The sequence below is a fragment of the Pimephales promelas genome, chromosome 3 (genome assembly GCF_988280905.1).
Source record: "Pimephales promelas chromosome 3, fPimPro1.hap1.1, whole genome shotgun sequence".
Taxonomy (NCBI): Eukaryota; Metazoa; Chordata; class Actinopteri; order Cypriniformes; family Leuciscidae; genus Pimephales; species Pimephales promelas.
The window spans coordinates 5,309,271-5,324,471 of record NC_142771.1 but is presented as its reverse complement, the minus strand read 5'-3'; the positions used below and the strand labels follow the sequence as shown (position 1 = coordinate 5,324,471).

The 15,201-nt window shown below is 38.5% G+C and overlaps 1 protein-coding gene and 2 long non-coding RNA genes across 3 annotated transcripts in view; all 3 read left to right on the top strand.

Annotated features, from left to right (window-relative positions):
* LOC148981910 (uncharacterized) overlaps positions 1-15,201 on the top strand; it is a 75,932-nt gene that overhangs the window by 17,029 nt on the left and 43,702 nt on the right. The gene's annotated exons all lie outside the window — the stretch shown is intronic.
* LOC148981917 (uncharacterized) lies at positions 3,493-6,407 on the top strand. Its single transcript, XR_016155328.1, has 3 exons — positions 3,493-3,542; positions 3,922-4,023; positions 5,774-6,407. It is a non-coding gene; the product is annotated as an uncharacterized LOC148981917 (long non-coding RNA).
* Positions 8,844-13,937, top strand: LOC148981916 (GTPase IMAP family member 8-like). The gene is made up of 3 exons (XM_089129320.1): positions 8,844-8,933; positions 10,542-11,244; positions 11,568-13,937. The coding sequence occupies exons 1-3, from the start codon at positions 8,844-8,846 to the stop codon at positions 12,770-12,772; spliced, it is 1,998 nt and encodes a 665-aa protein (XP_088985446.1). The 3' UTR covers positions 12,773-13,937.

The following is a 15,201-nucleotide window of genomic DNA, read 5'->3' as shown; positions in this document are numbered from 1 at the left end:
TTGTTTCTGAATCATAACTGCCAGATGGGAAAAAAAGTGATGTAATGGTGTTGGTTATATAATGACTGTCATCATTTGAACCTTATGTTTAGTGGTTTATGCTGTTGGTTACAGCATAACTGTGATTCTGTATAAATATCCAGAATTTTAGATATCATATTAAGGATTTCTTACAAGTTGTTTAAAAACTCCTTCTTTTAGGTACACCCAGATATCAAGATTCAGTCAATGGATCTCAACAATGGTGACGAGCAGAATATTCAATTAGGAAAAGTAAATTAAATAGACAATACAGATCATAATTTATTCATACCGCAATGCATGATGGGAGCCATTAATGAGTTGTGATTGTTGGCAGCCACTGCAATGTGGATTATTATTGTCACCATTGTTGAGATTCACAGACTGATTATTGATTTCTGTGTTTCTAAATAAATTAATTTGAAAGTGTTTTGATCAGAACAATGTTTATGAAATTTTTTGGGTTAAAAAAATACTGATAGTCATTTGCTGTGTAATCACAAATCTGTTGCTAACAAGTTGAACCAGATAATCTCAATAAGTTTCATTTCTCAAATCACAGCATGATTATGCCAAAACATAACCAACACTATCAGATCACACTTTATATCAATATCAATAACATCAGACAAACAAAATTTAAAGTGAAAGTGTAAGGGTGAAGAGTCCAACTAAAGCAAACACTGATCGCCATAACGGTGGCTTACAATTTGTGATTTTGTCCTTCGGTGATTCTGTTTGTTAACAGCAGGTGTTCATCAATAATGCTCAATCATTATTCAATCACTTAATTATCTCATTAACACCAACACTGATATGTGTTACATTTAACAGCCTGTAGTGTGCACACTGAGCAGTGTTCAGTTCATCTGGGCAAACCCATGTGGGGCCTTCATGGAAACGGGGAGCAAAACTGGCTGGGTCCCAGTTAGATAGCCCAGGTCAAACCCATGTGTGCCCCACATGACTGTGCTGGCTGGGTGCCTTCGAGTTAAGGTCAATCACGGCAAAATCAGTGTTTAAAGCATTGTCTCAATTTATGTCAGTTTTTGGAATACCTAAAATCATACAATCAGATCAGGGTACTAATTTTACTTCCATTGTGTTTGAGGAAGTTTCACGTCAACTTAATATTAAAATTAATACATCAACGTCTTATCATCCGCAAAGTCAGGTTGCGTTAGAACGCTTTCATCAGTCACTTAAGTCCTTATTACGTTCGTACATACGGAGTTGGATCGAGACTTGCAGGATGGTTTCCCCTGGCTTATCTTAACGGCAAGAGAAGTGACTCAGGAGAGCACTGGGTTTAGCCCTAATGAACTCGTTTTTGGGCATATCGTTCGTGGGCCGTTAGCAGTTTTGTGAGATGGATCTGTGCCTACTGAACCACCGAAAAAGTTGACAGAATATGTGGATGGTTTTAAAAGACGACTTTTTGAAGTGGTAAAATTGGTGAAGGTGAACCTGGAACAGGCACAATCAAAAATGAAATGTTTATATGATCGTGGAATGGAACCTCGTTCTTTTTGTGTGGGTGATCAGGTATTGGGCTTGTTGCCTGTGGTTTCATATCCGTTTAAAGCTAAGTTTGCCGGTCCTTATGTCATTTTATGATGAGAATCTGGTGAAAATTATGTCATCAGTACTCCAGAGAGAAGAACTAAAACTCGGGTATGTCACATGAATTTGCTAAAGTCTTATTATGTGCGGGAAGGACGGACATTTCACGAAAAAGAGTCGGTTGCTTTGTCCAGATCAGAGCTCATCAATGGATGGGCCTTTGATTGATTATAAGGAGGCCGTTGAACCTGAAGACTGTGTTCTGTGTCCTCAGTTAAGTAATTCTGAAACTTTGAGAGATTTTTCAGCATTTCTGGAACATCTTCCTACTGAAAGATGTTAATTCAGAAACATTCGTCCTTGTTTTCTGATGTCTCTTCACAGACGCATGTACTACAGCATTATATTGACATAGGTGATTCCCCTCAGATATGTCAGCGCTTTTATAGAGTACCGTGGGAGAAAAGGAAACAACTGGAGTTGGAGGTTGAGTATTTGATTGTTAATAATCTAGCCATTCAATCACTCTCAAGTTGGTTATCTCCTTGTTTGTTAGTAAAGAAAAAGGATGGGACATCTACACTGTAAAAAAATACGTAAAAAAAACGGTACAATGTACCATATAAATTTGAAGGATTTTTTTCCGTATTTGTCTTTTACAGGTCTTTTACCCTTATTTTGAATTACGCGTTGCATTGTGGGAACAAGATCCTGCCGGCGCGAAAAGTTTAGGATACAACCGCCATTACACACGCAGATGACCGCGGGCAAAGTTTCTTTTTAAAGCCGGATTTCGGGTGTGTGGAAGCCATTCTGACACTCATGTGGTAAAACTTAAACTTAAAAACGAAAATTATGTTTTGCTAAATTTCAAAAAAGCTGTTAACGTAACGTTATTTTTAGTTACCATCTGGCATGTTAGGAAAATGAATGTCGGAGCCGTCACGTTTATCATTTTATGCATATCATCACACATTGAAAGAGTTAGTTAAGACTCGTGGAGGTTCTCGATTGTAGTGTCCTTGTAGTAATGGGCTTATTTACTTTTATTTGTCGTGATGCGGTTTATTTCTTGCCGAGCGCATCCGTTAACCAGTTGTGATAAAGGTCAGTTCTATTAGAGCAATTTAATGCCTTCAAACAAAAGCTACCAGAGGAATCGTCAAGAAAAGTAAACGCCATTAAGACTTGCTTGATTTGAAAGGCATGAAGACACAACGTGAAGAGACTGTGTGTGAATATGCAGTAACTTAACCGGTACAGCTGGATCTAGGAAAACACCAGCACCTTTTCTGCAAAATGAGGTAAGTTAACGTTATGTTTACGTTAGACTTCATGTTTTTGTTTTAGATGACACACACGACTTTAAACCCCAAATAATGAAAGATTAATTTACATTTAGCATGACCGCTATTATCTAAACTTCTGCCTGTAATGTTAGTCATTCTTTCCCTCCTCATTTGTTTATTTCATAATATTTCTGTTGTTTTCTTATCTATTAACAGGACTTTTCTGCTGTAGTTTACATCCCAAGCACCATCTGCATGCTTCTTATGGGTTTGTATTTTGTTTTATTAGCATTATGATTTTTATGAATGTTCAATACTGGCAAAACACATTTGAATTTAAAGTCTGAAAAATAAAGTCTGTTGGTTGCTGAATACAAAAAAATATAAAAAAGTTGGTTGCTGAATACCCCCTTCAAAGACCATGTTTACATGGTCAGTAGAAATACAAATTGTATAGGGAAGATTTAAACAACTATGTTTAAAGCGTTTTTTTTTTTTTAAGTGATCGTGTTAGGTTTTTCATTTTGTAATATCTTTTTCTGTTTAAGGTGGTGGACATTCAGGGTTGTTGTCATTCAATAGTTTATTGACCGCATCTCCTATCCTATTGAGGCAGTGAGATGCAAAAAACCTGAAGAAAATGGCACTTATCCTGGAGTTCATATAAAGGTAAGCAACACTTTTTTAATTAAATTATTTATAGAACATGTTATTGTGATTCTGTTTATTTAGTTGAAAATAATGAAACATATTAGAATGTAGCCTATAGTTGAGCATGCAGACAAGCTGACATGATATGCCATTGGAGTCCACTGGAAACAAGTCTTAGCATTTTTTAAACAGTGTTTGAATTTGAGAGAATTAGGGATGGCTGATAATTTGTTTATAGTTGATAATTTAGTGAATGTAAAATACTGTACAATTGTTTTTCAACCTCAACCAGGTCTACATGATACTTTGTAGTTCATTTTACTTCATTTAATTTCTTTTGTAGCTAAAAACATATCCGTTTTCTTCATTTTTTTTCATATCCAACTTTCCTGTGCAGAAATCCTGAACGAAGGTTGAAAAGGCTGAGATGAAGGAAACCAAACGTCTACACATTCCTCAAACTGCTGAAGTTCCTGTATGAACAACTTCGAAAAACCAGGTAAAGTTTCAAGCTTTTGTCAATCTCAAAATAGAACTTTAACTGAACATACCGAAAAATGAGCGTTTTTTATGTTGTTAAGATCTTAAAGGGATAGTTCACTTTGAAATTATTTTTTGATATGTTTTAGCTTACCTCAAGGACATTCAAGATGTAGGTGTCTTTGTTTCCACAGTATTTTCAATTTTGATATATTTAAGTCAAACCGTTCTTGTCTGTCAGTCATATAATGCAGGTAAATGGTCACCACCTCAAAGAGCAGCACAGAGAAGTCCAGATTAAACATGATTTAATGACTCGTAAATGTAAGTACACATTGATGGCCTAAGACAGGAAACGAGCGGTTTGTATGAGAAAACGAACAGTATTTATATCGGTTTTACCTCTTGAAACCACAACCACGTCCAAGTGATCTGACGGCACGGGCGCTTCAGTCTGCGCAAGTGCGCCGGAAGTGATCTCGCGCGAGCATGTCACTCATTGTTTACACAGAGATTTCGGAAGTTTTACCTTTCACTGTGAAGATCTAAACATATTTAGATATACAGGAAATCACAATGGAAGACGATTTCGATATTTAGATCTTCACAGTGAAAGGTAAAACTTCTGAAATCTGTGAAAGCAATGAGTGACGTACACGCGAGAGAGATCACTTCCGCCGCATGCGCAGACCAAAGCGCCCGTGCCTTCAGATCAGTTGGACGTGACTATGTAATTACACAAGGTAAAAACGATATAAATACTGTTCGTTTTCTCACACAAACCGCTTGTTTCGTGTCTTAGGCCATCAATGTGTACTTACATTTACGAGTCATTAAATCATGTTTAATTTGGACTTCTCTGTGCATGCTCTTTGAGGTGGACCCAGGGTGAACCCCATAAACCTGCATTATATGACTGACAGACAAGAACGGTTTGACCTAAAAATGTCAAAATTGAAAATACTGTGGAAACAAAGACACCTACATCTTGTGTGCCCTTGAGATAAGATAAAACATATCGAAAAATAATTTGAATAATTAAAGTGAACTGTCCCTTTAATGAAATCTGAGAGTGTTCTCTCCCTCTGCTTACAACTACCACTTTCAAGCTCCAGAAAGATAGTAAGATCATCATAAAATTAACTCAGTGTTTCAGTCCTATCCAAATGTGATGCGATAAGATTCTAGCAACAAAACATTTGTGCCACTCAGGGCGGCAGTGGCTCAGTGGTTCATGTGGGTTGTCTATCCTCGGTTCCACCTGACCAAGTGTCGAGGTGTCCATGAGCAAGACACCTAACCCCAGCTGCTCCCGACGAGCTGGATGGCGCCTTGCATGGCTGACACCGGTGTGTGAATGAGTGTATGAATGGGTGAATGTGAGGCAAATGTAAAGCGCTTTGGTGGCCATTAGGTCTATGAAGGCGCTATATAAATGCAGTCCATTTACCATTTACCATTTACTTTATAAATTTGGGGTTAAACCACTGGAGTCACATGGATTACATTTGTGTCTATACCTTTCTGAAACTTGAAAGTGGTAGTTGCCTAAGCTGTCAATGGAAGGACAGAAATCTCTCAGAGTTCCTCAAAAAGATCTTCATTTTTGTTCTAAAGATGAATGTAACTCTTGTGAGGACGTGTGGAACAACGTGCGTGTGAGTAATTACAATTAAAATTTTGGGGTGAGCTTACGCTTTATGTAATATTGTGTTCTCTTACAGAAAAATGGCATCAACACTAACATTTCACTCTTCTTTAATCCCTAGCTGGCATCTTGGGGAGGACGACCTCGCATCCAGTATGCTGCTGTGGGTGCCGCAGGATTTCAAACTCATTTGATCACTTGTCTCTATGCTTTTCGAACTGTGGCGACTAATCGTGCCTTGCTGTGGGTCAAGCCGCTGGATCTTCAGATCTTCTTCAATTTGCTTAATCCATCCTTTTTTTGGGTGCAGTGCGCTGGATTCTACACTGGGTTGGACGTTTCCTCCAGAGGACTTGTGTGGTATTCAATTTGCATCCATTCTGCACGTGTCCAAACATTTCACTCTATTGACTAGAAGTCTAAAGCAATTTTTAAGGATAAAAGCAGAAGCCTTATCTTCATTCCATTTTGTTTGTTTCTGTATTGTATCATATTCTTTTCGTATTGCATTTGAAAATGTTTTGAATCTTGACTTTCACAGATTATGAAGGTTTTTTTTTTTCATTTTTTAAAAATAATTTTGTGAGCTATTTGGTACAACACCAATATTGTGCAAGTACCTGCTCATGTTTTCTTTTCTTTTTTTTCAATTCTCCCATGTTTGTTTAATGTCTTAACTTTTTCCACAATACAAGCACTTTTTTATGGTGCTTTGCACATTGTTTAATTGTGTGTGTGTGTGTGTGTGTGTCTGTCTGTATATATCAATCTTTACCCATTGATTGCGTTTTAAGAATGTTTACATGAAATTTTTTACAAAAATAAAACTTGTTCAATATGCATATATCGTTCTTGAATTGTTTGCTACCAAAATATATGCTATAAAAATTCTATAAAAATAGAAATTTCTGTATAAGGATTATCCGTGAATAGTACAGAAAATACGGAATTTTCCATTTTAGGTTTGACGGAAATGTCCGTCAATGGTACAGAAAAACTCATGTAAATCTATGGAAATATCCGTTTCAAGGTTTACGGAAGTGCCCGTACAATAACGGAAAAAGTGCTGGTAATTAATTGGTAATTAATTTCCAGCACTTTTTCCGTTTTTTAACAGAGCTTTTTTTTAACACTGTTGATTCTGTACAGACTATAGAAAATTAAATGCAATTACAAAGCCATATTAGTTTCTGCTCCCACGTATAGAAGATTGTGTGGATCGGGTGGGTACATCGAAATACATTAGCAAGTTTGACTTGTTAAAAGGATATTGGCCGAACATGATCATGAAATCGCCTCTTTTATTACCCCAGATGGGGCATATTCCTATAATGTGATGAGTTTTGGACTGCGAAATGCTCAGGCCACATTTCAACGGTTAATGAATCAAGTGGTAGCTGGGCTTGAGGGGTGCGCAGTTTACTTGGACGATTTAGTCGTGTATAGTGATTCATTGGAGGAACATTTATTCTGAATTCAGGCTTTGTTAGATGGTGGGGTACTATTGAAATTTTTCCAGAAATTTTTCAGATATTGTTGCTCTGTTGACTGATCTGTTGAAGGCGCCACGTACATTTGTTTGGAGTTCAATCTGTCCAAATGTTTTTGAGAATGTTAAATAGGGCTGGGCGATGCATCACAGTGGTTCCCAAACCTGCCCTGTAGGACCACCAACACTGCATGTTTTCGTTGTTTTTCCTAATCAAACAAACCTGATTCAACTCATTAGTTCAGTATAGGGCTGGGCGATATATCGCATGATATTGTTATGCGCATCTCATCAGTAAAGCCGGTTCTTTGTAGTAGTAAATCACCTTCACCTGCTTTCAGGACAGGTTTGGGAACCACATATCTAACTGGTGTAACCTCCTTACACCCGGGTCCTACTCGCCCCGCTCCGAGCGGGCCTCGAACCCGGTCTCCGGCGTGAGAGTCGGGCGCGCTAACAAGGAGGCTAAAGACTGCAGCCTCTAGCGTCTGTCGCTAGAGCGCCTATTGAGATCAGGGGAGTGAGGTTTACTCGCACAGCAACTACTAGCTGGCCTCCGTTACACTCACCCCCCTAAACCTCATTCTCATCCGGGTCACGGCACCAATGTAACCACTACACCCGGGTCCCACTCGACCCGCTCCGAGCGGGCCTCGAACCCGGGTCTCCGGCGTGAGAGTCAGGCGCGCTAACAAGGAGGCTAAAGACTGCAGCCTCTAGCGTCTGTCGCTAGAGCGCCTATTGAGATCGGGGAGTGAGGTTTACTTGCACAGCAACTACTAGCTGGCCTCCGTTACACTGGGACCCAGCCAGTTTTGCTCCCCGTTTCCATGAAGGCCCCACATGGGTTTGCCCAGATGAAATGAACACTGCTCAGTGTGCACACTACAGGCTGTTAAATGTAACACATATCAGTGTTGGTGTTAATGAGATAATTGACTTTATGCACAGCTGCACTACTTCCTGAACTTAAGCCAGCTCCATGTTTCCTGCATGGGCGAGGCTAGCCCCTTTTTAGGGGTAAAAATTTTTTTAGGCTTTTTAGGGTAAAAATTTTGTTCGTCTTTGACACAGTTAAATATTGTCCAAAACATACTTGGTAGTTTGTGGTTTAAAATGAAATGAAAATGAAAACATTTCTCTTCTTCTAACGTTACATCTTTGTACCTGCACCGCTCAGCACGGCCGTCATCCAGCGCGAAACACACGCAGAGTTATGAGAATCCGGGCCGTTAGGTAGTTTTGTGAATCAACTAAGATGCTCCAGAGCTGTGTCTCACACTTTTTCCTTTCAGTTGTTCCGATTCCGAAACCATATTGGTGAGTACTGGAGTCAGTATCCTGAATCATTGGTACACCTATAATAAGTGTTTATTTTCGGACCGTTTTAGTCTAGCGGGTCGCCGCCGCTGTGGAGTAACGTTAGCGGAGTGGCAATCGGGAGAGTCAAGAGTTTTCCCACTCGGTGAGCCGGTAGTGTGTCGAGGCCGCAAGGGCAGGTCTGATAAAATGTATACATTGCAAGTTTGCGCCCAAGCTAGGGGAAGAAAAAAGTTATTTTTTTTTTTCCTTTGGCATTTTTCAATGAAAATTAGCTCTTTTAGCTAACTGGGGTACATTTTCATTGTTCTAATGTTGATTAATGTACACCCCCCCCCCCCCCCCTTCAAATAAATAAATAAAAAAGGAGAAAGAGAGGGAAATGGAGTTGGAGAAAGGGAAAGAGAGGGAGAGGAAGGATAAAGGGAAAGAGGGGGAGAAGGAGAAAGGGAGAGCTTGTAGGAAGAACCAGGTGAGGAAACAACAATAAATTGACAAATAGTGATTTCAAGCAAAACAGTAACTACTTATACTCCTACGTATTGCCATTAAGTAGCCTATTACATTTACTTTTTGTAACATTATTTTACACCACATTTTTTCATAATAAAGGAGGAGGAAAACAACAGGGAGAGTCCATAAGGAATGAGAAGGAATTAAGAAATGAAGAGAGAGAGGGAGCGTATATGGATGTAAAATGTGGGTGGTGGCAGTGGGGCTCATTGGGTGCTCAGCACCCCTAAAGCTCTGACCCTAGAATCACCCCTGGTTTCCTGTCTGCCATTATTGGCCAAGCTTGATTAATTCAGGTGTGTCTGATTATTGTTGCCGTGACTACTGAGGTCAGACACACCTGAATTAATCAATGTGTCCAATAATGGCAGAAAGGAAACAAGGAGCTGGCTGGAGTTCAGGAAGTAGTGCAGCTGGGCATAAAGCCCATTAATTGATTGAATAATGAGCATTATTGATGAACACCTGCTGTTCAGCAGAATCACTGAAGAAAAGAGAAACACAAGATGAAATCAACTGAAGATAAAATCCATGAAACTCCACAAACAACATTACCAGCTTCACTTATTACTAACCAGGTTGACTTTATTTCTGGTAATGCTGTTTGTGGAGTTGTTTAATCCTCCTCTGCTGAGATCCTCACAGATCTAATGTCTTCTTTTCTCTTCAGGTGATTTCATCTAAGTGCCAGATGTGGGCCGGATCTGGGCCGAAATAATGTTGCTATGTGGGTTGGGTTTCTGGGAAACCTGGCTGATCCCCAAACCCCATATTATCTTATCTTTTTCACACATGTAACAACAATCATTATCTATAAGCATAGCCATTGTTGCATATTCAATAAGTTTAAACTCCTTATAAGCTTTCATATAAAATAAGCTGTCAACTTGCAGTTTCTTGTTTCCCAAATGTTGTGTTTTTCTCATAGGAAAATAATTTAATAGTAGTATTATTATTATTAATTATTCACAGAGTGCATAATAAGTTTAACACACCAGCAGCTCAAGAAATAAATGTGAAAATCTGCTAAAACAGCGACAGGATTTGAACTTGAGAACCAGATCAGTTTTATTCATGAAGGACGACTGGTTTTATCAACAGGTTTCTCCTATTCTTTGAAATGAACCAACTCAAACGATTAATTCATGAATCAGACACCATTCAATTAATAATTAATCATAACTTGTTATGACTAATTGTAAAAAATTAAAATCAGTTAATCAGCTAAATTAATTATAAAATCAATTAATCCATTTGTTTGGAACACTGAGTATTGATTATTCATAAATTCTAAGAAAGGGTATTTTTCATGGCCACAGAAAAATTAACATTACATGTACAGCGCTGATTGTTCATTTATATTTTAACTCAAATCCACTCTACATTTGACTTGCTATCACAACATCATTTCAGTGTTTGTCCAGTACAGCATCTCAGCATCTCATAAGTTTGAAACTAATTCAATTTTTTTTTAACAGTGAGTAACAAAGTTCCAGTTCCAGACTACGATCTTCCAGAGGGTATGTTTACAGACTGATTATGGACAGATTTCAATTCAATTCAACAGTGTAAAAACATATTTTGTTTTTGTGTTGTTGAAGGAGGTGCAAGTGACCCAAGTAAACAGAATCTGCGCTTGGTGTTGTGTGGAAGTGATGAAAAACTGAAGAAAGACACATCAAGACGAATAAGAGATAATGAAATCAGATGGTTGCCCTCCTTAGACCAGAAAAATAAAGATAAAGAGTGTGTAAAGAAAGAGGGGATGGTTAGTGCACGTCCGATCAGTCTGGTGAAGCTTCCAGCTGTCAATCATCTCTCAGAGGAGGAAGTGATGCGTCAGACTCTCCACTGTGTGTCTCTCTGTGATCCTGGAGTTCATGTTTTCCTCTTCATTGTTCCTGCTGGCCCACTGACTGATGAAGACAAAGCAGAAATGGAGAACATCAAGAAGAGATTCAGTTCAAGAATAAACCAACACGTCATGGTCCTCATAATCCCAGAGAAGTACATGACTAGTCAAATGAATGTAATTTCTCAATCTACAGAGACATTTATTCAGACATTAGGAGGTCGACGGTTTGTTTTTGAGAACAGCTCGCAGGTTCCAGCTCTACTGGAGGATGTGGAGAAAATAGTCAAACAGAACAATGGAAGTTGCTACACAACCTTGATGTACCTCCAGGCTCAAATAGAGCTGGAGAGAAACAAACACAAATCTGAAATAGAAGAGCTGAAAAGATCCATGATGAAAACTCCATCACCAGCAGGTATCAATTCATACAAGTGTGTTCATGTTTGTCATTCAATTTAATAATTTCTGCGATTTTATTCTTAATGATGCACAGTGAATTGCACATTATAACACACCTACATTATTTAATGGATGAATAGTTAGCATATGAAACTCAACATCTTTTTTCATAATGATTGCAAATTTCTCCAAAAGTTAGACAAAAAAGGAGATTCCCCATAAAGCAGTCCATTTTGGGGCACAAGAACACAAAATTCTTCTTTTCCAAATAAAAAGGTTTTGTTGTGGTATACTTGCGAAATTTTTTTGTAATAAGTGTCATTCTCTTGCTGTTTGCAGGTGTAATACACAATGATCTGAGAATTGTTTTGATGGGAAAGACGGGTGTCGGGAAGAGTGCAACAGGAAACACCATACTGAGAAAAACAGCTTTTAAATCTAAACTGACTTCCCGCTCAGTGACCCGAGAGTGTCAGAAAGAAACAGCTGAGTTCAACAGAAGACGGATCACTGTGATCGACACTCCAGGCCTGTATGATACTGCCGTTGATAATATTGAGACCACAAAAGAGATTGTGAAGTGCGTCTCAATGGCGGCACCCGGACCACATGTGTTTCTGCTGGTGATTCAACTGGGACGATTCACTCAAGAGGAGAAAGATGCAGTGAAGATGATCCAGGAGTCTTTTGGAGACCAATCCAGAATGTACACCATGGTGCTGTTCACCAGAGGAGATGACCTTAGAGGAACAACAATTCAAGCATTTATTGAAGATGATGACAGGTTAAAGAACATCATCCAGCAGTGTGGTCACAGATATCATGTGTTCAATAACAAAGAGACTGAAGATCAGACACAGGTTTCTGAGTTGCTGGATAAGATTGATAGTTTGGTGGCAGCAAATGGAGGGAGTTTCTACACTAATGAGATGTTCCAGAATATGGAGAAGAACATCAAAGAGGAACAAGAGAGAATACTGAAAGATAAAGAAGAAGAGAACAAGAGAAAAGAAGAAGAGCTCACAGAGAAACATAAATCAGAAATAGAACAAATAAAGAAAGACAATGAGAGAGAGAGAGAAACGATGGAGAATGAACTGAGAAAAAGAGAGGAGGAGTTTAAAAGGAAAGAAGAGGAGATCAAGAAAGAAACAGATGAGAATCAACAAAATGAGATGCAGAGAAAACTGGAGGAGCAGCAGAAACTGTGTGAAGAAGAGAATAAAAGAAAAGAAAAGGCTTTAGGAGAACAGCAAGAGAACTTCATAAAATACCTGGAAGAAAAGCATGAGAAAGAAAAACTAAATATGCAGGAGAAAATTCAACGTGAAACTAGAGAACAAGCAGAGCGTGAATTTCGTGAAAACCTCAACAGAGAAGTGGCTAATGCTTTAGAAAAGGCTGAAGAAAAACTGCCATATATTGCAAAACTAGCTCGTGACTGGAGTCAGTCTGGAGGAGTTTTGGGTGGTTTTGAATACTTTATGGTTTGGATTATCAGTGCAAAACTTAAACATCAAGCTCAAAAGAAAACTGACGAGTGAGATGAGGGTGAGTTCAGGACCCAAGCATCTAAATTCTCAAGGGTACATTACAATGTCCACGCTTTGATAACATCAAGACTTGACTGTTTAAAGTGTTATATAGAATTAGTAGTCTATTTCTCGTTTACAAAAAGCTACTAATTAGACTTTAATGCGAATTAAAAAACGTGGACATATTACTTCTACCCTTTTTTTCTTTGCACTGGCTTCCAGTCTACTATAGGATTGATTTTAAACTTCTGCTATTGGTGTACAAATCCCTGCATGGACCCGCTCCGGCCTATCTCTCAGATCTGATGCTTTTTACTTGCTTTTTTCTAAGCGACAAAGCACATTGGTCAACTTGTGTTACTTTAATTGTGCTATAGAAATAGAGTTGCTATTGCAATGTCTGTGCACATAATCCTTATTTCCCAAAATGACCGTTTCTGTCATATTGGTTTGTTTAACTCCTTTTCAGCTCATATACTGGTTTTTATTACCTGTTGTTTCTCTCTTTGCTCTTTTATGCATGTTTTTTTGACTTACTGACTCCTGTGGATTGCTGATTGAGAATTACTGACTTCTCTTTTTAAATGAATTTTTGCACATGCATAACTAACTCTGAGTTCAACAGTATTGTTACAGAAGATTACTGGAATCCAGTACAACTTCAAACGCTTAGAACCACAGTAGCATTTCAAGCCAACAGTATTTGTGAGGATTGGCTGAAGCTGATTTTGTCCAATCTTCATCAAAATTGTGGTCATGTGATCTTCAGACTGCACACAATGCACGCAAAGCATCTTCTATCAATATATATATATATATATATATATATATATATATAAATAACAAAAAGTATTAATTGCATTGATATTTAATTGTGTGTTCTTCTTTTTTTAAACCCAATCTGGTCATGCATCTTAATTTGACTGAGTCTCACTGGGCTTAAATTTGAATTTGAACGTTTTTTTTTAACACATTCTGTTGACTATACGCAAAAACCATAGATATAGAAAGACGGATTACTCCTATTACTTTTTTTGGGATATGTCCCGCCTACTACAGTAAATGAGCCAATCACTGATTGGTAAAGTCATTGAGTCATGTCAGCTGCCAGGAGAAGCTCCGGTTCCCATAGTAACCTGCGACTCGTGCTTAGGTCTGCACATGCTCATTGGCTCCTCTTGACTGAAAAATACACTTCTTAATGCTATTTAAGCTTGAAAAACAATATTTTTGGGACAGTTGCTGATGTGAGATATGTTATTACCCTGTGTACCCTGTCCTTGTCTGTTCTCGTTAATGTAAAATGTGGTTTCCTCCTGGTTCCTGAGTTTTGTCATTAAAAGCTATTATCATCATCCTCCTTCGTCTTCATGCTTTTTCCACTACCACGTTACATAACAGAAGAACGGACCAAACCTTAAACTGCTGTACTGCTTCTTTGCTTGGAGCAGGGAGACCGTCCGCTGAAGATCCACACCAATTTTTACATCCTGTTTGCCAAACTTATTACCTGGGCCGCTTGCTCTGTGTATTTTACCGCACCAGCCTGAGGGAGTGATCAAAGGCATGCAGCAACATAACATAACTTTATATATTTCTGCAGTGTGCGCATGTCATAAAATGAATCCGACTTTGAAACGTGTGACATAAAAACGTGCACATGTAAACTACAGGACATTCAGATTCATCATTCGATTACAAGAGGTAATCATAGTAAAAGCTATGATTACAAGAGGTAAAACGATATAAATACTGTTGGTTTTCTCACACAAACCGCTCGTTTCGTGTCTTAGGCCATCAATGTGTACTTACATTTACGAGTCATTAAATCATGTTTAATTTTGACTTCTCTGTGCATGCTCTTTGGTGGACCCCCTTAGCCTCCAGTGTATGACTGATAGACAACAACGGTTTGACTGAAAAATGTCAAAATTGAAAATACTGTGGAAACAAAGACACCTACATCTTGGATGCCCTTGAGGTAAGATAAAACATACCAAAAATTAATTTCAAAGTGAACTATCCCTTTAACAGGGTTGTCGGGGTAGTCGCTAGTGCCTCCTGCAGCTGGTGGCACCCTAGGCGACCACCTAGAAACTGCTCTGCTTAGGCATTTTCATTGTTTCATAATGCCCCTATTTTTGTTGCAGGAATAAGTAGGAGGAGAAGGAGTGAAAGTGGCGATTGACCTACCAGTATGTAAACCAATTAAGTATAGCAAAAGATGTATAATTGCATTTGATTTGGCTAAACTACCCCCCAAAAAAACCCACCCAAACCATCCTACTGTAACGTGTACATTCTTTAATGTTCCTGTTTGCCTTTTTAGTTTGACCTAGTTGTTCCCGCTTCTTATTTATTGTCAATAATGTATTTGAGTTTCCTCGTTATTGATTCCATTCACCTATGTGCCTCCCAGTTTCCTTTGTTTGATCTGT

Excerpts from the sequence above, each read along its gene's own strand:
- LOC148981916 (XM_089129320.1), top strand. The coding sequence starts at position 8,844 with ATGGAGTTGGAGAAAGGGAAAGAGAGGGAGAGGAAGGATAAAGGGAAA. Across the intron at positions 8,934-10,541 it reads GAGCTTGTAGGAAGAACCAG|TGTAAAAACATATTTTGTTT; the intron begins GTGAGGAAACAA and ends TCAATTCAACAG. Across the intron at positions 11,245-11,567 it reads GAAAACTCCATCACCAGCAG|GTGTAATACACAATGATCTG; the intron begins GTATCAATTCAT and ends TGCTGTTTGCAG.